At 44.2% G+C, this 21,406-nt stretch overlaps 1 protein-coding gene across 1 annotated transcript in view; it reads right to left on the bottom strand.

Moving 5' to 3' along the window:
- KIAA1549L (KIAA1549 like) overlaps window positions 1-21,406 on the bottom strand; it is a 276,665-nt gene that overhangs the window by 88,894 nt on the left and 166,365 nt on the right. Inside the window, 13 exon segments of the mRNA XM_040980268.1 lie at window positions 613-672; window positions 2,380-2,542; window positions 11,312-11,445; window positions 12,238-12,457; window positions 15,399-15,514; window positions 17,627-18,220; window positions 18,643-18,677; window positions 18,679-19,508; window positions 19,631-19,747; window positions 19,795-20,045; window positions 20,048-20,356; window positions 20,359-20,539; window positions 20,542-21,122. Coding sequence (XP_040836202.1) covers window positions 613-672; window positions 2,380-2,542; window positions 11,312-11,445; window positions 12,238-12,457; window positions 15,399-15,514; window positions 17,627-18,220; window positions 18,643-18,677; window positions 18,679-19,508; window positions 19,631-19,747; window positions 19,795-20,045; window positions 20,048-20,356; window positions 20,359-20,539; window positions 20,542-21,122 — 3,591 coding nt within the window.

Below are 21,406 nucleotides of genomic sequence, written 5' to 3'. Positions count from 1 at the left end.
TTTCATTTCCAGAACTACTGCCTGGCTTTTGGAAAACTCAAATGAGAACTTTTGTTGCTGGTTCATACAGCTTGGCTGCAAAATGTCAAGGGGGAAAAAAAAGGGAGATTCTCCACCCAAACACCCTTCTACTTCCATCCGCCTTCACTGTCAGGACACGCCAGGACTTGTGTGGGTGTGGAACTCCTGCCAGCGAGGGAGACAAGTGCACGCCCAGCATTCCCCGGCTTTAAGTGGGAATTTGTAGGGCAGCACAGAAGTGCTGATCCCGAGGAGCAGAGGATCAGTTATGTGGGCAGGTCCTGGATGTGCATGGGTTAACACTGTAATGCCAATCAAGTCCTCCCCCTCACCCCCCTCGGAGTGCTTCTGGATGGCGATTCTAAGGGAAGCTGGATGGTTTCTTTACTCTTCATGTGATGCCCTTTTTTAGCTTAGCTTACTCTACCCACTCCTGGTCCTGAAGAGGTAAACCCCCACACCCCCCTCCCCCACACCCCAATTACAAGACACAGAGAGAAAAAGGTGCCAATCCTACCACTGCAAGGCTGCAAAACAAAAATTGAGCCACCAGCCAGCACAAAGAGGGGAAATAACAGAATAAAAGATTACCTGTGATGACCCAGTAGTCTCTAGTTGTTTCTGATATATCAAGATTGGGATATTCCAGAGCTAAAACAAACCAGACACATGCCATATTACAAACAGTTCTGTCTTATCATTCTTGAGAACTCTCTGTTACACAGGACAAACTCTGGCTGCTCAGAAAACTAAGATTTAGTCAACAGCTAACTTTCAGTGGTTTCTAGAATTTGTGGGTTTTCTCTCTCCCACCTGTAATTTGTCTTGGCTATAGCTTCCCATTTAAAAGTTGTAACACAATCACTAACATTTTTAGGGATGATTAGCTTCTGAGTGGTTTTCTCCAGTGTCAAGAACTTGGTGTTCAATAGCTAAGTGCTTCTAAAGGTCTGGTGACTATTGATGTTAATGTGTGCACAAGGCTCACTACAGTGCATGGCATACAGTTGGTGCTCAATAAACCCTTGTGATCATTATTATTGAATGTCAAATCATGGAAGAAAATTAATGCGCACATACTACCAAATGACATCCTGCCATCTTTCACAAAGTCATTCTTGCCATAAACTCAGGAGTCCTATTTTCATACTGTATGGATATTGGTTGAAGTTTGCCTTTAAACAGTTTAAAATGTTTTTAAAAAATTATGAGTAGCTACTATGTGCCAATTATATTTGCATATATCATTCCATTTATTTATAGTACCAAAACCAACCATAAGAAGAAATTATAAGCCAATTTCACAAATACATAAAAAGAATCCTTGCCCAATGACCTCAGAAATATATGAACAATTCAGGGTACAATCCTTCACTTTCTTGGCCTATTAAGTAAGTGTTTGGACACAAAAAGTAGGCTGCATTGTCTTTAAAGTCTATGCCTCCTGCATGGTGATGAGATTTATGTAACCGGGGCATTAGAGGAAGACAAGGCCACAGACTTAAGGGAAGTCACAATGTTGATTGCAAATGAGCTGTATGAAATCTCCAGCCAGGGCAGGGGCAGAAGGTCTGAGAACACTTGCTAATGGCAGAAGTGGGAGAAAACCATAGCAACCCAAAGACGGACCCCCTAGCAGGCAGTTCTGGAAGCTTAGAAGGCAGAAGATGTGGGGTTAAACCCCAGCTTTCACATGTTACTAGTCATGTGAAAGTATATATATATATATATTTTCAAGGTTTATTTATTAATTTCTTTGGAAGGTAGAGATACATATAAGGAGAGGCAGAGAGAAGTCTAATGCTGGATAAATGGAGTCTGTTGCTGGATAAAATAGTTGCAACAGCCAGAGCTGGGTCAGGCTGAAGCTAAGAGCTGGGAGCTTCTTCCAGGTCACCTATGTGGGTGTAGGAGCCCAAGCACTTAGTCCATCACCCGTTGCTCTCCCCAGGCACATAAGGAAGGAGCTGGAGCACAAGTGGGGTAGCCAGGACCTTAACTGTGTCCATATGGGATGCAGGCTTTGTAGGAAGTGGCTTCACCAGCTATGTCACAGCACCAGCCCCTGAGTGAGTATCTTGTAAAACTTTTTGACACGCCAGTTTTTCTGTCTTCACATAACTGTGCTAATTCTTACAAGGTGGTTGTGAGGATTTAAGGAGATAAAAGACATATTAAGGGCGAAGGAATCCTGCCAGCTGTGTGATCACCTTTTCATTAACTCACTCCAATGTGCTGCCAATTAAAGCTGCTGTTTTATGATAACAGAAGCAGCATGTGGCCCAGCACCACGGATGTCTAAAAAGAGAAAGGCATCAGGGGACAAGTGTGATCCACACATGAGGCAGAGGTACTTACGTTCTGCAATGGTGAGTGGTGGGTAGGTGAGGTAGAACCCCACCAGCTCAGCGGAGAGCTGGCTAAGGAGACTGCTGGCCACAGTGCCGTTGAGGAAGGCACTCTGATTGCCCACGACGTAAACCAGGGTGACCGCTTGTGAGGCATTGGATGTGCTCACGACCTGAATTGACATGGGAGGAAAGAGGAGGGACATGAGCCAAGTGAGTCGACGGTCTCCTTCCCAGAGGCTTCGGAAGGAGGCATTTAAGAGCAGTTGAGGGGAGGATAGGAAAATAGCAAGGAAAAGACAAGACTAATAACAGTCACCATATACAGCTTGCTCTCTGCATGCCAGTCATCATGCTAAGGGCATCATCTAACTCTCTCTGAAACCCCAGGAGGTGGACCCAATTATGCCTCCCTTTCACAGATGAGGTATAGAGGTCCAGAATGGTCAAGGGACTTGCCCAAGGTCACACAGCTAACAATGAACAGTTAGGGTACCTCAATTTTAGCTTCTTAACCACTTCATGCATGGACTGTTGACAGAACTAACCTGTCTTGGGTGACTTTTATGATTCTGAAAGCATAAACTAGAGCACAGGAATGCCAAACAAAGGTGGCCCTAAATGCCTACACAGAAGCTGGAGTCAAACATCCAGGCACTAGCAATGTGTAATGTGCTCACCCACTTAGTTGCAGAGTGTCCAAACCTGATGAAAAAAGGAATTTGCAAAAATAAAATATATTTTTTGCAGGCCAATTACATTCCCGTGGCCTATAAATTCAATAGGGAACATACAGAAACATCAGCGTATCCTACAGGATGGCAAGCTTTTCTACTTCCACTTTTTCTGAGTCAGTTTTCTAGCTGCTAGAAAATGAGGCTTTCTGGGTCAATGTACAGGTAAAAATACCTCACAGATGATATTTGAAAAAAAAAAACCCACAAGCTATAGGCAGTCAGTCAACTTGGGAGGAATTTTTTGGTGGGTTCTGTGCTGGGAGTGGGGGTATGGGTGCAGGAGACACCTGACTTGTCTTTTTGGGTCTTTTTTTGCTGTCCTGCTCCATGTTCTCTGAAAGCTCCTTTGCTTTCAGGAAAAGAGAACCTGAGAGGAGGTAGGAGTGAGGCAAGGATGTGATGCTGAGACCCCCTCCTTCTCTGGTGGGTCAGCCAGGAATGCTCCCTCACTGGCCTCAGCTGGGCACTACTACTGTTACAGCCTTGGGTGGTGCCCTGTCTCTGTCCACTCTTCCACAAAGAGGGCCTTTTACAGAATGATGCCCAAACTGTCTTCTTTTGTGCAGATGCAGACTGATGCCCAGTCATTTTCACATCGTCAATGCTCACACATAAAGATAACTTTCCTCTTAAACCTGACTTTGAAGACCTGTCAAGAAGAGCTGCCTCACTTTTTCACACTCTCTTGCCCATTGTGGAAGTTTCTTTCTCATTCTCTAACCTGGCGCCTGCAATTCAGTGATTAATGATCAACAGAGTCCACATTTCCACTTAACTCATTCCTTCTGGATATGTCTCTGGAATGCATTCAGCCACAGCCATCCGTGTTTGTTTCCCAAGGATCCAAAAGGAAAAAATACTTTCTTCTGAACAATTCGATTCATACTCCCACCTAACAAGTCATAGCTATAAAATATTCATATCTTTTGATCTTTATTTGTTCAATGAACATTCTACTTTTTTTTCACCTTTCAACAAAACTCAATCTTACTGGACCCCTACTATGCCTACAAAACCAATAATTTGAGTACCCCTGTCCACATTACACTCAACCAGGCAAATTGTTCTCAATTTTACTACTGTGGTGAAAATATATAAAAAATAAAATGTACCAATGTAGCAATGTTTAATTGTTTACTTCGGTAGAACAAAGTACATGCACGTGTTGGGCAAGCTCATCCAGCTTGCCCAAAACCATCCAGCTCATCCAGATTTAGAATGTTTTATTTATCCTAAATGGAAGCTCTGTGCCCACTAACAACTCCTGATTTCTCCCTAGCCCCTAGCCATGCAGCCATCACTCTTTCTGAAGAATCATTTATAGTGATTTACAATGAACAATCTGACAACACTAGAGACCTCTGCTAAGACTGGATTGGTTCAGCTACCAAAATGCCCTCAGGGCTTTTCCATGTCTACACCAGCATGCCCGCCCCTGTTAAAGGCTGGCTCTTTTCCAATCGCATGTGTATACCACCTCTATTTATCCATTCTTCCAGTGCAGGACACTGGGCTGCTGCTCCCACCTCATGGCTGCTGAGAAATCACTTATGGACATGGGTGGACAAATACCAACTTGAGTTCAAGCTTTCAGTGTTTTTGGTATATATTCAGAAATGGAATTGTTGAATCATAAAAGTGGTTCTATATTGATTTGTTGGGAATGCAGGCTGGAACAACCACTATGGAAATTAATATGGAGAGTACTTAGAGAATTGAAATTTAACCTAGCATATGATCCAGCTATCCCGCTCCTAGGAATATATCCAAAGGAAATGAAAACTGTATATGAGAAGGGTATTTATAATCCTATATATACAACAGCACAATCTACAATAGTGAAGACAAGGAAGCAATCCAGATGCCTATCCAAAGAGGAGTGGTTAAGGAAACTGTGGTACACCTACTCCATGGAATACTACTCAGCCATTAAAAAGAATGAAATTATACCATCTGCAACTAGATGATCCCAGCTAGAGACCATTATGCTGAGTGAAGTAAGTCAATCCCAAAAGGACAAATACCATATGTTCTCTCTGATATAAGGCACCCATTATGCAAATTGTAATATCGATAACCCTTTCCATTCTGTTTTTGCTGCATCCCATATATTTTGATGTGTTTGATTTCATTTTCATTTCTTTCAAGGTTTTTTTTCTTCTGTTGAATTCATCACTGGCTCATGGATCACATGGTGACATCATTTTACCCAAGAGGTATTTGATTTTTCTTTTTGTCACCCATGCATTGACTATTCAGTGGCATGTTTTCTCGACTCCACGGTGCTATACATTTTTTGTTGTTGCTGTTTTAATTTCATACCTGTTGTTGACTTTGTTTCATGGCTTCTTGTTTAAGGGAATGTATAGTGATGGTGTAATAGAGACTATCAAATTCAGATGTGAAGATACAAACTGGTATGCATCTCTACTTCCAAATCAAAGATGGATTCCCAATGAAACTGTTGGACATATCTAGATAACTGGATTTTCTGGCATTGTCTGTATGAGCAATGTCAGGACACATTTAAATAACAGATTGATGGAGTTATGACTGCTTATGAAGGACAATACTATTGTAATATTATGGAAAAAATCAGTTGGGGGTGGAAATTTGGTGGAGGGGAATACAAAACCCTATGGAATTATACCTTAAAATAAATAAATATAGGGCCTGGCGGCATGGCCTAGCGGCTAAAATCCTAGCCTTGAATGCGCCGGGATCACATATGTGTGCTGGTTCTAATCCCGGCAGCTCCACTTCCCATCCAGCTCCCTGCCTGTGGCCTGGGAAAGCAGTCGAGGACAGCCCAAAGCCGTGTGGGAGACCTGGAAGAGGTTCCTGGATCCTGGCTTCAGATCGGCATAGCATCAACCATTGTGCTCACTTGCGGAATAAATCATCGTACGGAAGATCTTCCTCTCTGTCTCTCCTGTCTGTATACCTGACTTTGCAATAAAAATAAATAAATCTTAAAAAAATAAATATAGTTTTATTTTTATTGGAAAGTCAGTTATTAATGGAGGAGGAAAGACAGAGAAGAAGATCTTCCATCCATTGATTCACTGCCCAAGTGGCCAAAATAGCCAGATCTGCGCTGATCTGAACCCAGGGCCATGAGCCTCTTTTGGGTCTCCCATGTGGGTGAAGGGTTCCAAGGTTTTAGTCCATCCTTAACTGCTTTCCCATGCCACAAGCAGGGAGCTGGATGAAAAGCAGACAGCTGGATGAGTGCTGGATGTCTGCGATTAGAGCTGGTGTCCATATGGGGTCCAGGTGTGTGCAAGGCTACTTTGCCAGGCCCTCATGCTAATTTTTAAAATATTTTTTTAATTGGAAAGGCATGTTTACAGAGAGAAGGAGAAACAGAGAGAAAGATCTTTAACCTGCAACTTCACTCCCCAAATGACTGCAACAGCCAGAGATGAGTCACTTAGAAGCCAGCAGCCAGGAGCTCCTTCCATGTCTCCCATATTGGTGCAAGGTCCCAAGGCTTTGGGTCATCTTCTTTTGCTTTCCTAGGCCACATGCAGGGAGCTGGATGGGAAGTGGAGCAGCCAGGACAGGAACTGGCATGCATGCGGGATGTAGGCACTTGAAGGGAGAGGATTCGTCAATTGAGCCATTGTACTGGGCCCTGTTTTTTTGTTTTGTTTGTTGTTTTTAGCAATCACTGCTTTCTGCAGTGTCTGTTCCATTTGATATTTCTACTATTAATACATAGGGATTCCAATTTCTCCATGTCCTCATTAACACTTCATATGTTCTGATGTTTTGGTTGCTGGGGACGGGAGAGACATGATACAGTCACATCTCATGGCTCCGCCTTGCATTTCATTGATGATTAGTGATGCAGAGTATCTTTTTACATGCTTGCTGCATGTCTTGTTTTTTTTTTTTTTTTTGAGTAATGTCTATTCAAGTCCTTTACCCAGTTCTTAATGTACTTCTATTGAGTTTAAGGCATTCTGTATGTCATGAATATTAACCATTTATCAGATATATGATTTGCAAATATCTTTTTATTCTGTGCATTGGCATTTTGCTCTGTGGGTTCTGTCTTTTAATACAAAAAAAGTTCTAATTTTGATGAAACCCATTTTGTATATTTCTTAACGTTTGCTGCTTGTGCTCCTGGTGTCAGAGCTAACAAATCATTTTAAAATCCCAAGTTATGAAGTTGTCCCCTATAATTTCTTCTAAGAGTTCTAACTTCAGCTCTTAATTTCAGTTCAATACATTCTGAGTTAATGTTGGTAGATAATGTCCATCTTCATTCACCGACATGCAGATATCCAGTTTTCTCATTTTGCTGAAATGGCTAGTTTTCCTACCTCTCATTTAGTCGCTTTGGCACTTTTGTCAATGATCTGACTGAAGCAATCATTTGCCCTAGCGTTTTGGTCTAGATGCCAGCTGACGTGCCCTATGCCATATCAGGCTGTCTAGGTTTAATTTCTGGCTCCAGATCTCAAGTCCATGTTCCTGACAATGTGAATCCTTCTCAGGGAGCAACACATAATGACTCTAGTATTTAGGGCACTGCCATCCAGGTTTGAGACATGAAATGGGTTTCTCAGCTTTGGTCTGTTCCTGTCCTGGTCATTGTAGGCATTTAGGGAGTGAATCAGTGGAGAGGAGCTCTGTCTGTCTCTCAAATAAATTTTCAAAAAATAAAATAATTTGGCCAAACATGAAGGGGTTCGTTTTTGGCTTCTCTATTCCATTCTGTTCCATTTATCTGTGTCTGTCTTGATACCATCACCACAATGTTTGGGTCACCAAAGCTTTGGAGTGCATTTTGAAACTATGAAGTATGACCCTTCAACTTTGTTTTGCCTTTTCATGATTGTCTTGGTTACAGATGGTGTTGTGGCTTAATAAGCTTAACCTCTGCCTGAAATGCCAGAATCCCAAATGGGCACTTGTTTGTGTCCCAACAGTTCTAGTTTCAAATTCAGCTCCCCACTTATGTGCCTGGGAAAGCAGCAGAAGATGGCTCAACTTCTTGGGCCCCTGCCTCCACATGGGAGACCCAGAAGAAGCTCCTGGCTCCTGGCTTTGGATCAGCTCAGCTCCAGCACTGCAGTCATTTGAGAGTAAATCAGCAGCTGGAAGGAAGATTTCTCTCTCTCCCTCTCCATTTCTCTCTAACTCTGCTTTGCAGATAATAAATAAACAGTAAAAAAAAAAAAAAAAAAAGATTGCTTCAGTTATTTGTGATTCCTTGAGATTCCATATAAGTTTCAATATAAATGTTTCTGTTAAGAAAATGATCACTGAAATCTTGATGGGAATTGCATTACATGTAGATTACATGCAAATCTTGGGCCTTGCACAATGGCTCAGTTGGCTAATCCTTCTCTTTCAAATGCCAGGATCTCATATGGGTGCCAGTTTGCATTCTGGCAGCTCTACTTCCCATCCAGCTCCCTGCTTGTGGCCTGAGAAAGCAGTGGAGGATGGCCCAAGCCTTGGGATGCTGCACCCATGTGAGAGACCCAGAAGAAACCCTGACTCTTGACTTCAGATCAGCTCAGCTTCAGCCATTGTGGCCATTGCAGCCATTTGGGGAGTAAACCAGCAGATGGAAAATCTTTCTGTTTCTTCTTCTCCCTGTAAATCTGACTTTTCAATAAAAATGAATCTTTTTTGTTTAAACGTAGATCCTTTTGGTAGTGTTGACATCTATTACTCTATAATCATAGGATGTCCTTCATTTATTTTTGTCTTCTCCAATAAGTTTTTTTTAACAGCTAAGCACAAAGTAGGATAATTTCTGGTGGCTTTTGATACTAGCCCCCAAAATAAGAGGTATATTAGACCAAGATCAAGATAATACCTCTGGTCCTCAAGAGTCAGACCATGTCAGTGCAGGAGAGGCAACTTCGGCAAGGCACACTTTGCCATCACCCCTTTTCCTTTCCGTTCTGCCTTCTGGAAGAGCATCACAATTTTCTTGAAGACCCACCTCCTATCTCCTCCCTATTCATGTCCATGGTTGGGCTAGTCCACCCAAGTTGCACCAGTGAGCATCCAAGCCAGCTTGACTGGAACATTCCGCCTTCTTGGTTATAGTTAATGTTGGCCCAATCTAGACTTGAGCATTGTTGGTCCCTTGAGAGCCAAGCCCAAAATTTGGACTGGCATGACACACAAAACAAAGCACTGCATGGTTCCACCATTCTGTGCATATTAAGGAGGAGGCAAACCTGCAAGAAGCACCCCGTGGAAGCTGAGGATGACAACAGCTCAAAGCAAAGCAAGGCAAGTGAGGGAGAACCTCATGAAGAAATCATCTGAGCACCTGGATCCAATTACAGGCTGTGAATTTGCCAGTAACGTGAGCCAACTTCCTTTTTCTGCTGAAGTCTTTTATGCTCAATTCTGCCCCATCTCCAAATTGAGTCAACTGTGACCTAGCCCCAACAATAAAGCTAAAATAGTCACGTTCTCAGAAAAACAAAATGAATTAATGAAACTTGTAGGTGGTCATAGCCTACAAGGGCTGTGAGGTTCCTTATGAATTATGTTAATCAAAATATAATGGAGGATTATTAATTACAAATCCAAATCCTGGAAGAAACAGATGAAGAATTACCCCAGTGGAATGGATGCATGATAGGACTGAGAGGGTTACTAAATGCAGGCAACACATTTAGCTCTGGGCCTCTGTCAGCTAACACAAAAAGTGAAATAGGGTTAATTAAATGATTCATGCCATTAGCCATCCATTTAAAAAGCTGTTGCAATGTTTTAGAGCATCTATAATATATTGAGATGCAATTTTCCAAACACCTGCTGTAGACCTTTCCAAAGAAGGTAGGTCTGTTACTTCATTTATAAAGCTTCGTTTAGCGGTCCATAAGCACCACACAATACAAGAAAGGCTTCCTAAGGCCAAGGGCAGCTGATTTTTCTTGATGTCTCTCCCAGTGCCTGATAAATAGCAGGTGCTCTTTATGTCTGTTTCCAGAATACAATTAAAGTGTGCTTTGCTGCCAAGCTCTGACTAGGCTCCTGCACCTGTGAGGATCAGAAATGCAATCCAAAAGAAAAGACCTCCCACAGGAGAGCTGAGTCATACTTCTTACATAAATCTTAAGTCTATGACACATTTTCAGATCTTAGTCTAATAAGAAGCAAATTATAATGAGCTACTTCCATCTACATTCAGGATAAATCTAGAAAAGGAAAGCTACTGTTACAAATTAAACTGTATGCTCTCTACATCACATTGGCTTTGCTGATAATTCCCTTATGCTAAATGTCAATTTTGAAACCACCGGGTCTAATTGTAAAGGCTTTAGTTCAGTAGTCAAAACACAGACAGTTAATTATCGAAATTTGGGGGCTGAAAGAATATCACTGAGAAGCATCTGTCCTTACTAAGATGATATCTAAACAATTACAGACCATGGGTCTGCAACAGGCCTCTCTCTGCTGATGTCTGTACTGCTAATCCAGGAAGCTAAAATATAGTTCTTTAGGCGTGAGATTTCCCTGGGAAAGAATTTCTGTGTTTGCAGAAAGTTTCATTAAGGATCCATTTCAGCATGACACTGATACTAATGTAGCTTATTGGATGAGAGTGTAGACTTTTAGCTCAAATCTTGCTTCCAACCATGGAGCCTTCAGTAAGATTTTTAACCTCTCAGTTCACTCTTTCATGAAGTGGGAGTAAGACTATCTCAGAAGCACAGCTTAAGTATGCTGTTAGTAAAGTATTTAGCATAGTTTCTGGTACCTAGCGAGCCCTCAGTACAAAATGTATGCATGTATAAACTAGGATTATCATTGACACACATGTCTGCAATTGAACCAAATGCAAATTGCACAACAAGTAAATCTTGGTGAGTTAGCTATTGAAAAATCAATTCATTTATTGATTTTATATTAGAACCTAACATACATGAGATACTAGTTCAATTTTATTTAAAAAAATCCATCTTAAAAAGGCCTGAAAAGAATCACATAGGAAAAGAAATATAAAACTCCGGGCCTTAGCAGGGACACAGCAACATAGTACCTCTCCCATCACAGCCAGATGCCACACATCTCTACCAATAACGCAACTGTCAGCCTCAGATGCCCCAAGTACAAAACGGTTTTTACAATGAAACAGGGGCTGGTTCATTTCTGAACAATCAAATGTGCATTCTGATCATTTGTTAACAACACAGCTTGAAGCACCCTCCGCCCTACCTGGACGGTCAAGTTGCTTTTGGTATTCAGGACTTTCCTCTCAGCATCCTGGAACGCCCTCTGCAGTCTCTGTTCCATTGTCTGAGCAAACTTGCAGCTCTGGACGTTGTCCGATGGGCTCACAAACTGCAGCACTACAACAAGAGCGATCAATCAGCACTCACCGAACTCTGTGTCTCCACTTCTCGGCTTTCACTAGCCACGACGTAAAATAGCAGCATTTAAGATCAAGGGAAGCGAGGCAAATAAACATAAGTCCAGCCAAGGCTTGACTGTAGCTCTGAAGGTGACTTAACATGATTCATGTCAGGAAGAATTAAAAACACAATCGAACCTGAGATCCCCTCCGTTGCAAAGGATTTGTGACTTTATCAACTGGAATATCTAGACAGCTCCCCCAGTGACTGGCAAAAATATTTTGACATCTGGCCTTGTATTTTTTTGAAGGGAAAACCACAATCAATGGACTCCTATGAGTAAGTTGATTGTTGCTTTTTCAATGGTTTTGCGATTCCTGCAGTTTACAAACCTTGAGGGTCAGAAATCACTAGCTTGAAAAAAACAGATTCAAGGGCCTAGACTCAGAGACACTGGCTGAGCAGCATGTGAAACCTGCAGCTGCAAACCATTGATTCTGTGGCCACTCAATTCCTGGCTTATCCTCTCGTGACGCAAGGTGGAGCATTCTACCTGGAGCTCAAAGGTACAAATTCTATACATCAAGAAGGAAGGCTCCAGCGAGACATTCCCGATAGACCCAAGGATGGAAAGGGAATGTGGACATCTGATTGGCAGGGCACTTTGAGGAAAGCACAGACTTCACAAGACAACAGAGCAGTTAGCAATGGGGATTTAAAACATGTGTTCATGCACTACTGCCCTTGACTCCCAAATGGGAAAGGCACATTTTCTTTTGAGTTACTTGCCTGTTTTCAGCTGGAAGTAGCCTGCAGGCTGGGGATTCCATGGGGAAGCAAGGACTGCCACAGACTGCAAGTTTGGGGTGTGTTGTTTCAGATCTGCTGTGACATTGCTGACTCCATAAACACCAAGTGTCTCCATCACTATGGCAGGCAGGTACACTAATCTTCCTTTGGTAACATAATAACCAATCGTGACATTATGAGAATGTTCTAGAATGTCCACCTACAAAACAAATGGACCCACAAACACATTGTTTATTTTCAGAATACTTGTGATCTCTTAGATCCATAACTGGCAGGTAGCAAGGCTAAAGAATAGAATGTTCTCATTCAACAAAATTTCTAACAATTATACAAAATATGTACCACTTGACAAGTCTCAAACTATCACCACACAGAAAAACATAATTCATGTCAACCTTACATGGGACAGAACTAGGTCTGTGCTATTTTAATTTTTAAGCAACTCAGTATAATCCTATGAGCACCACACATTGCCAAAAAGGCAGTGAGGAGAAAGCAGGCAAAAGACATTTCTGGCAAATGGAATGCTGGGAAACCGTCTTCATTCTATTTCTCATCACTTTTTTTTTTAAGATTTATTTTTATTATTTTTTTTTTATTGGAAAGGCGGATATACAGAGAGGAGAGACAGAGAGGAAGATCTTCCGTCCGATGATTCACTCCCCAAGTGAGCGCAACGGCCCGATACTATGCCGATCCGAAGCCAGGAGCCTCTTCCAGGTCTCCCATCGGGTGCAGGGTCCCAAAGCTTTGGGCCGTCCTCAACTGCTTTCCCAGGCCACAGGCAGGGAGCTGGAAGGGAAGCGGGGCTGCCGGGATTAGAACCGGCGTCCATATGGGATCCTGGGTGTGCAAGGCGAGGACCCTTAACCACTTGCGCCACCTCATCACTTTTAAGATTTAAAAGACAGCGGGCCCGGCGCGGTGGCAATAGAGGCAATGTCTGTATAAATCTTCTTTTCCCCGGTTTTTTGATTGGGGTAAAATACGTATCACATACACTCCACCATCTTTATCATTTTGACCTGTATTGTTCAGTGGAGTCAATTCCATCCATCCTGGTGCACAAAGATCGTCACCATCCTCCTCCAGAACTCATTCATCTTAGAAATCTGGGACTCTAGCCAGGGTGTTTGGAGGACCTGATTCATCCTCCACACCCAACTCATTGTTACATCTCCATTACTACTACCAGGTGTGTTCTCCAAAAAAGCCAAGACCTCTAATTCTGCAACAGGGTGGCTGTGCCTTTAGCCCCTCAGTGTGTGTGCCCATCAGCTGGTCTTCTAATACTGACGCTCCAGATGACATTAGGTGGAACATGTGGTACCTCAGGATGGAACACAGGTGCAGCAGAAATAGCACAAACTACCTGGAGACAAAGTGGCTCCCTTTCCAGCCCTGATCACCTCAAAGATCCAGTATCAGTGCAGGGATTATTGCCTGGCTGTGAACCCCTTCTTCCCCTTGCTAAATCTTCCTATTAAAAAACAGGTTTGCTAGACTCAAGCTCCGGGCCATCTGCAGTTCACAATGTGAGTATGCATTACCCCGTGCCGAAAGAATTTCCCAAAAAAAAATACCAAATCATGATCCAAATGTCCCAAAAACCTGTACAACAAACTGCGTACTCTGTGCATTTAATACCCCAAAGCACCAAACTGTAGCATACAGTTACCCCATTAATCACCACCACCACCACCCACAATAAATTTGATTCCCAATCCACACCACCATAAACCTACATATCCAACACCCCATTTCCCTACTTCCACACTCACCTATCTCAACTACATTGACTTCCACCCCATAGCCTCAACCCCAAAAACCCAACCCCCTACCTTAATTTATCCCACCCCCCCTACACCCATATCATTCCAAACAAACAAAAACAAACAAAAATCAACAATACATAACATTCAAACATAAACTATACAAACTATCTAAATCAAACATATCTTTTATACAAACAATACTCCACGACCAACCTATCCTACCAACTACCTACCAACCAAACATTCAATATCACCAAACAAACAAACATTTTACTAATCAATCCATCCACCCATACCTACATACCAACCAACAAACCATCACCAACCACCCAATACCCAAACACCAAACTAACACAATTCATACCAAACACAAATACTTCAACCAATAACCCACCCACCCACCTCCAAACCACCCAAACAACCCAACCAAACAACTAATATCCCACTAATATACAACCATTTCAATCCCTCCACCAAACCCCTCATGACCCCAACTTGGTCGGTCAGTGTTGTGAGCAGGGAGAGAATTACAACACCAAAAGCAGCTGGAACACAGAACCTCAAAGGAGGACGACAGGTGAGGGGCAAAAGAAGAGTCAAGATTGCCAACTGCACTTACTGCCACAACACTTTGGAATTGAATCAACACAGTGTAAACCAAAGCCGGATCGCTTGACTATGTCACTCACACCAGCCAGCAGTTGTTAAACAGTACTTGGCATTAAAGTGTTTGGACAAAAGTGAAATGCTCACTTCTCTGGTTGCTCTTGGCAACTGAAGCAAAGTTGGACTTGGTTTACAAGTAGGAATAATTTCTAAATATCTAGAAATAAATCACTATTACTAATGATGTGTTTGGATAAAGGAAAAAGCAATGGCTACTTTCTAGAGAGTTACACAAACAATATTAAATACATTTCTCTAAAAGACACGCTAGTGGGATACTTCAGAGTAGTACCAAAAAGTTTGGGAAAAAATGGAACAAAGTTTATTTGAGTGCAAAAAATGGAACAAAGTTCATTTGAAATCCATGTATAGTTTTTTTTCATAATACTCATTTTCTGTGAATTTTTGGAAGACCCCTAGTATACATAGATTTCAAAACTTTTTGCTCCAAGATAAACATAAATTTTAATTCAATTTTTCTGTTTCCTTGACATGCCTTCATAAACTAGGCTTTTAAAAAAACCCTCTGTTCACAGGTTATTAGTCTTAATTACTCAATTTTAAGCTTTTCTTGTTCTGACCACCATACACTAGCTATCTGGCAAAATAAAGAAGCAGTCTACTTCTGCAAAGTGTAGCCATGGTCACTAGGGAGGAGACAGACAACCCGAGCATGCTCTGGCAAGGCTAGGAGCTTACATGGGCAGCAACATCACTCTGGCGGAAAGCCTTCCGCAAGGCCTGCGTGAGCCCCTTGGCCACGGAGAGCTTCAAGGTCTCACTGCTCTGTGCTCTTCTCGGCATTACAAAGAGAACTGTGGGAGCAAAACAGAACCCAGGGAGTCAGGGTTAGGTCCAGCACCATGTGATTCCCAAGCCCTCATTCCCCCCACACAGCCCTGCCTCCTGCAAGTTCCGGGTTAAGCTGGTGAGTGTAGGTGCCACCCTTGATGGCTGGAGAAGTGGCTCTGTAAAGCCCTAAGCAAAGAATGGCTCCTCCATTTGTGGCCCTAATTGGAGGGGAGAGAGGGAGAGTGAGTGCCGGTGGGCTGGTGACACTTCATTTTTTACCCCCATTCACCTCTTTATCTTACCTTAACGGTGGGCTTAGTATGCTATGAAACTTCTACAACAGCAGTCATTGGAGACCTGCTTGAGTGTGGGTCCTGAGCTAGCACTGGGAAGGGAAAGTTCCCACCTCACCAACTGGCAAGAGACATGGGCTGAAGCAAAGGCAATGGAAGGTGACAGGTGCTCTCTGAGGTGAAGTCTAGGATGTTGTTGGAGCATCTACAAAGAGCATGTAGCCCTGAGTGGGGCAAGGGGCTGGGTATAAAGAAAAGCATCCATGGGAACTGATGCATCAGCAAAGTCCTGAGGGTGAACAGGTGCAATACCACAGGGCAAAACGTGCTTCTAACAGCTCCCAGTGGAGGGAACGCCAAATGCAAGGGCGCAGGGAAAGGGAATATTTCAGTAGGTGTGCTTAGCCTTGGTCCCGAGAGCAATGAAAAGTGAAACGTTTTAAACAAAGCAATGTATCTTGGTTTCTTTGCAGACTAGGGAACAGATTGGAGGAGGAGGAGTCTGAAGGCAGAGAGAGATGATATGGCTGTTGTAGCAGAAAGTCAGGTGAGCACTAGAAGTGGCAGGTAGGGTAGGGAGATTGAGTACCCAGGGCAGAGAATCAAAGGGGAGGAACCAGGAATTGATGAGACACGCTGGGAAGGGATTCTTAACTAGATGGCTGGACGGGGGATTTTCCTGCCTCTTGGGGCGTGGAGCTGCCTGTCACTTGGAGCAAATGGCACAGATCTGAAGGGAGGAGGTAGGGAGGTGGGAAAACAGATGGTATCATTTCTTGGGAAGCAGAATACTGTACTTGCTGCTGCGCCTGGTTTCACAGTCTCCTGTTTTAGAATAGGATATGTCTCCAGATAGAGCTTCATGTAATTTTTTGTAGGGTGAGAAGGAAGGCTGGATTCGAGCATCCCGCATTGGCAGGCTCTTTCCAATAATTCATCAGCTTTTTATAGCAAACATTACCACACTATTAAAAGCACCCGGGCAGGCTAGGCCTGTATTTCTGCCACAGGGGAGGTGGAGCCTGGGCAAACTGTGTCCCAGCTCTGCTCAGGGCACTAGGAATGCCAGCTGTTCCAAGAAAGTCTCCTCTATGCCGTTAAAAGAAATCCTCTGTATGTAAGGTATGGAGCTCTGTACTTCTAGTATCTACTGCACTGAGCACATACCCCACAAAACACTTCCCAAGATTCTGAGTTTCACAAAACATTACTTATTTAGGAGACATCACTTTGCAGGCCAAATTGTGCATGTTTCTCTTCTCAGATCCTTGCAGACGACTGTGGTTTCCCAAGAACCTCAGCCATCAGGACTGATCCTAGGAGTAGAATCCTACATAGCCCCCACATCACCATGGCCCTAAGGACACTCGGGGCTGGATTGTTCTTTAATGTCAAGGGTTGGATCCTGATCTCCAGTCTACAAGATTGCAATGGTACTCCTCCCTTCAAATACCTCCAGACATGGCCAAATGCCACCCAGTGGTGCAGGGGTCAAGAGTCACTCATGATTGAGCACTGCATACCTGAAAAGAAAATCATTCTGATCCATCTCTGAGCCCAGATTTGCTGCCTTCAAGTCAAGTGAGTAAGATCATAGGAGGCAGGTGCTTAGCCTAGCAGTTACGATCCAGACTCCAGGTTCCTGCTAATGCAGACCCTCAGAGGCAGCACTGATGGTTCTAAGAGCTGATTCCCTATCACCCACATTGGAGACACAGCTTGAGTTCCCAGCTTCTAGCTTTGGCCCAGCCCATGCAGCTAACGTGGGCATTTCGAGCAGGCTCTTGCTCGCTCACTCATGCTCTCTCATAAATACAATCAAGAAGGCCAGTGGCTTCTCACCTATCTTCACCAGGAGCTTCCTGGACATCTGGCACTCCAGGTTGGATGCCATCTTGCTGGTAGTGACCATTGCAGTCGACACTGCAAGAAGAGCAGCATCTGTGTTTTCTGCTGGCGACGGTGGCAGCCGAGTCGCCTTTACTGGTGCTGTGCCTGAGGTCAGTGCTGCTGTGACTGTCAGTGGGCGTGGGGTGGACGCTCTGGGCACCTCTGGGTTGGCGGAGTTTGGGAGACCAGTGTGCATGGCTTGTGATTTCCTGGGAAGGTGTGTTGTGGACAGCAGGCTGGAGGCAGTGACAGGGATCCCTTGCATGGCTGTCTGTGTGCTCATGGTGTGTGCTGTTCTTGACATCATGTAGGTTGGTATCAACGGGAAGGCTGTATGGACTGCCCCAGGCACCACCTTGGGGCTGGATGCCACTTTGTGTGTGACATTTTTAGCCAAAACAGTGGTCAGACTACTCTTGGCTAATCCACTGCTGCTGGTGCCCTTAGCAACCAGGGCTGCAGACAGAGCCAGCGTACTTGATTTTCTCAAAAACAATGTGGCTGCTGCTGTTGTTGGCTCTATCTTGAACGCTACTGAAGAGTCCACTGTAAAGACAAAAACAACAAAGTTTGTCATTGGGCAGGAATGACACACATCACTTGTTCTGATGATAAATGGAAGTAAGCGAGGGTTGAGATGGAAGGTCTCTGTTCTCTGGGCTTTCAGTGAAAGGAACTTAGGCAAAAGAAGTTTAGGCTCATTTAACTGATTCATCATAATGAGGATGCCATTTAGAGCAAAGCTGTGGTTGACACTAAGACACATAAGTTCTGATGACTTTGAACAAATCAAGTGGGCAGAAGATCACGTTCATGCCTAGTGGGGCTGCTAACTCATTCTAAAAAGGGTGTGTGTGTTCTTTTAGAGCAAAGCTGGGCATCTGTGTTCAGCTTGAAGATGCTTTGGAAAGCTGTCACAACTGTTCTGTGTGCTCTAGGAAATAAACTACCTGCATTAGTGGATGCACCTGTCCATTTCTTGGGGCGCTGAGAAGCTGCAGCACTTAAAAGAGATCCTAGAAAAGACACTGGTCAATAGAGGAGGAGATTCAGCTGTCGAGGAATATCCTTGGGCACCCTGGAAGGATGTGGGAGCATGTATCACAGGTGATGAAGAGATGACACTGGAAATCTGAGCACCTAGATTTGTCCCACCTGACAATATCTCCTGCAAGCTGGCTGTTGAAGTTAGACATGGTTAGGGCCTCTAAGGGAAATGTGTTAGCCGAACAGGAGGCTGCAGGTGGAGACGAGACCCAGACCGTTGCCCTATGACTGGGTAATACTCAACTGCAGCTGTTTCAAAGTTCCTGGAATGGCTGTTACTGCTTGTACGCCAGACATCCTTACGGCTTCCAACCACGGTCACACCTGACTTGAGATGGTGGAAACTGGAACTGGAGAGCAGATCCAGAATGCTAAGGCCTTCTGTAGTCACCACATGCCCAACAGTATTTTGGAAACTCTGAGATGTTATTGCAATGGCATTGGTAGCTGTGAGTGAGCCACTGGGAGAACCAGTTAAAACAGAATGACTTTGCCAACTTGTGAAGTTAATTATGTGTCCACTGAAACCCTCATTTGTTTGCTGCTGAAAACCAGATGGCACTGGGTCTTTGGAAGGGGACTCAGTTTCCGCTAGAAGGGAATGCCACAAAATATCTGCACCTGCTGCCTTTTTTACATCTCCCATTGCTAAGAAATTGTAGACACTAGTGGAGGAGGGAAATGCTGTCACCTTTTTGGGAGCTGAATCTGGCCACTCAATATGGGCCTCTGTAAGTGTATGGTTCTCTGGCCAGGCATGGGAAAAGCCAGATGACGAGGCCACTGGCTGGGAAGTATGTCTGGGGCGTGTGGAAGGTGGAGGTGCAACTGAAGGAAGGAGGTTTGCTCTAGATGTGGCCATGATGGGAGATGAATCTGATCAGGGCTAATGTCAGTGAACTCAGTTACAGTGTGCAGATTTGGAACCTCTTCACTTGGAAGCGCCTGGGAAGGAAGCATCCCATTTGCCTGCTTATGATCCCTGAATAGGCTTGCCATGCTGTGCTGCTGCAGCAGCAGAAATATCTGAGCCATGAAGAGCAAATCTGGCAGCTGGCTGGAGTAAGGGATGCCTGTGACTGTGCAGGAGGGAACCTGTCCTTCGCCTCTTGAGGGGCAGGAATCTCCACAAAGGGGTGTGGGGCATTGCTCCCCATCTCACTCCACGCAGGAGTTGTCCCAGAGAGCACAGCCTGCCCTTGACTCAGTGCAGTGAAATAAGAAGGAAATGAAGATGTGTATTCTGCAGAAAGGGCAAACCTTCCAGAACTCTCTGGAATTGCTGACAAGTGTGAATTAGCAGAACCCTCCTCTGCAGTTGTGGGGCCAGCTTTCTGTGGCTGGTCATTTTTAAAGCCATTGGACCTACAGTCTGGAAAAGTGAAAGCTTGGCCTTGTGGATCACTGTTACTGCTGCTGTGATTTTGAGTGTCGGCACAGACACCCCACAGTGCTCTCCCTCAGCCACATTGGTGCTGATGGGCAGAGAGAAGGCAGGACTTACAGCCACTTCCAACACAGAGCTGGAGAGGGTTCCATGTGGAAGCCAAGGAGGACTTTCAGGGGCCAGGGGTGTGGGAAACAGATGGGCCAGCCTTGCCATTGAATTCAAAACTCCAGGTGTAGGACAGCCTACGAAGGGGGATCCTCTGTTGGGGACAGCTCCAAATCATATTGTGTTGAGAATCCAGAGAGGGACTACATGAGGGATGCCTTTGAAATCCTGGGTTTGGGGGATGGAGTGTGGTTCATGTCATCAGAAAATGGGGTTAGGGACTTAGCTATGCTTTGACTGACAGAAGAACTGGCTGGAACTTTCAGGTGGGGGGGAATGGAGACACTTTGGTTGACTGTTCTGTTGGCTTAGAAAAAGTGATGGTATGAGGTGAGTTAGGGGCCAATGGAGAAGATGAAGGTGGATTGGGTTGTGAGAGGATATCTGTTTTTGCAGGATGAGAGGAAAGGGGAGGAGTCCCCACCAGTGCTGGCTGGGACAGGAGGATGGTGCTCAAGGTCACCGATGGGATGGTAGACAATGTGGGCAGCATGCTGGTGCAAAGCAAACCTGATATGTCGGCTACTTCTCTTCCTCCTCGAGGCCTTGGGTGCTCCAGGGACTCAGAGGAATCCTTGGAAGGTTCAAAGGAGGCGCTGTGCCCACTTCCTTGGTAAAGGAAGTCTGCATGAGCCCTAGTTTTGCGGGAAGTCCGAGGCACAGGCGTCTGGGCCAACTGCAGCAAGCTCGCATTCTCAGGGGATGGTCCTGGCACGTTCTTGACCCTGTCCACTGCTGGAGAAGACCTGGCATCTGAGAAAGGCCATGTTGGTGAAATTGGCAGCCATTTCCCATGTGAAAATGGCTCTGGGGTCGGGGTGACCTTTATCTGTAGATCGTCTGCTCCTGTGAAACAAAGCAGCCAATAGTCAAGTGAGGGATGATGTGAAAGTGTCGGTTGTGGTCAGGTGCAAAAAACAAACTCAAATGATAAATTCAAAGTTTGCAAATGCTGCAACAAATTTTCAGGGAAGAACTAACAAGTCACTGATAAAGGTAATGTTTAAGTGAAGATGTGGAAGATATTATTTTATTTTAAAAATGGGGAACAAAACAGAATGCCAGTAACCCAGTTACTCTGCATCTGATCCAGCTTCCTGCTAATATACCTGATAAGGCAGTGGATGATG

This window comes from Ochotona curzoniae, unplaced genomic scaffold (genome assembly GCF_017591425.1).
Source record: "Ochotona curzoniae isolate NIBS_2020 unplaced genomic scaffold, NIBS_Ocur_1.0 contig_3432, whole genome shotgun sequence".
NCBI classification, from domain to species: domain Eukaryota; kingdom Metazoa; phylum Chordata; class Mammalia; order Lagomorpha; family Ochotonidae; genus Ochotona; species Ochotona curzoniae.
The sequence above is the reverse complement of the archived record's forward strand: the minus strand, read 5'-3'. Positions and strand labels throughout refer to the sequence as shown.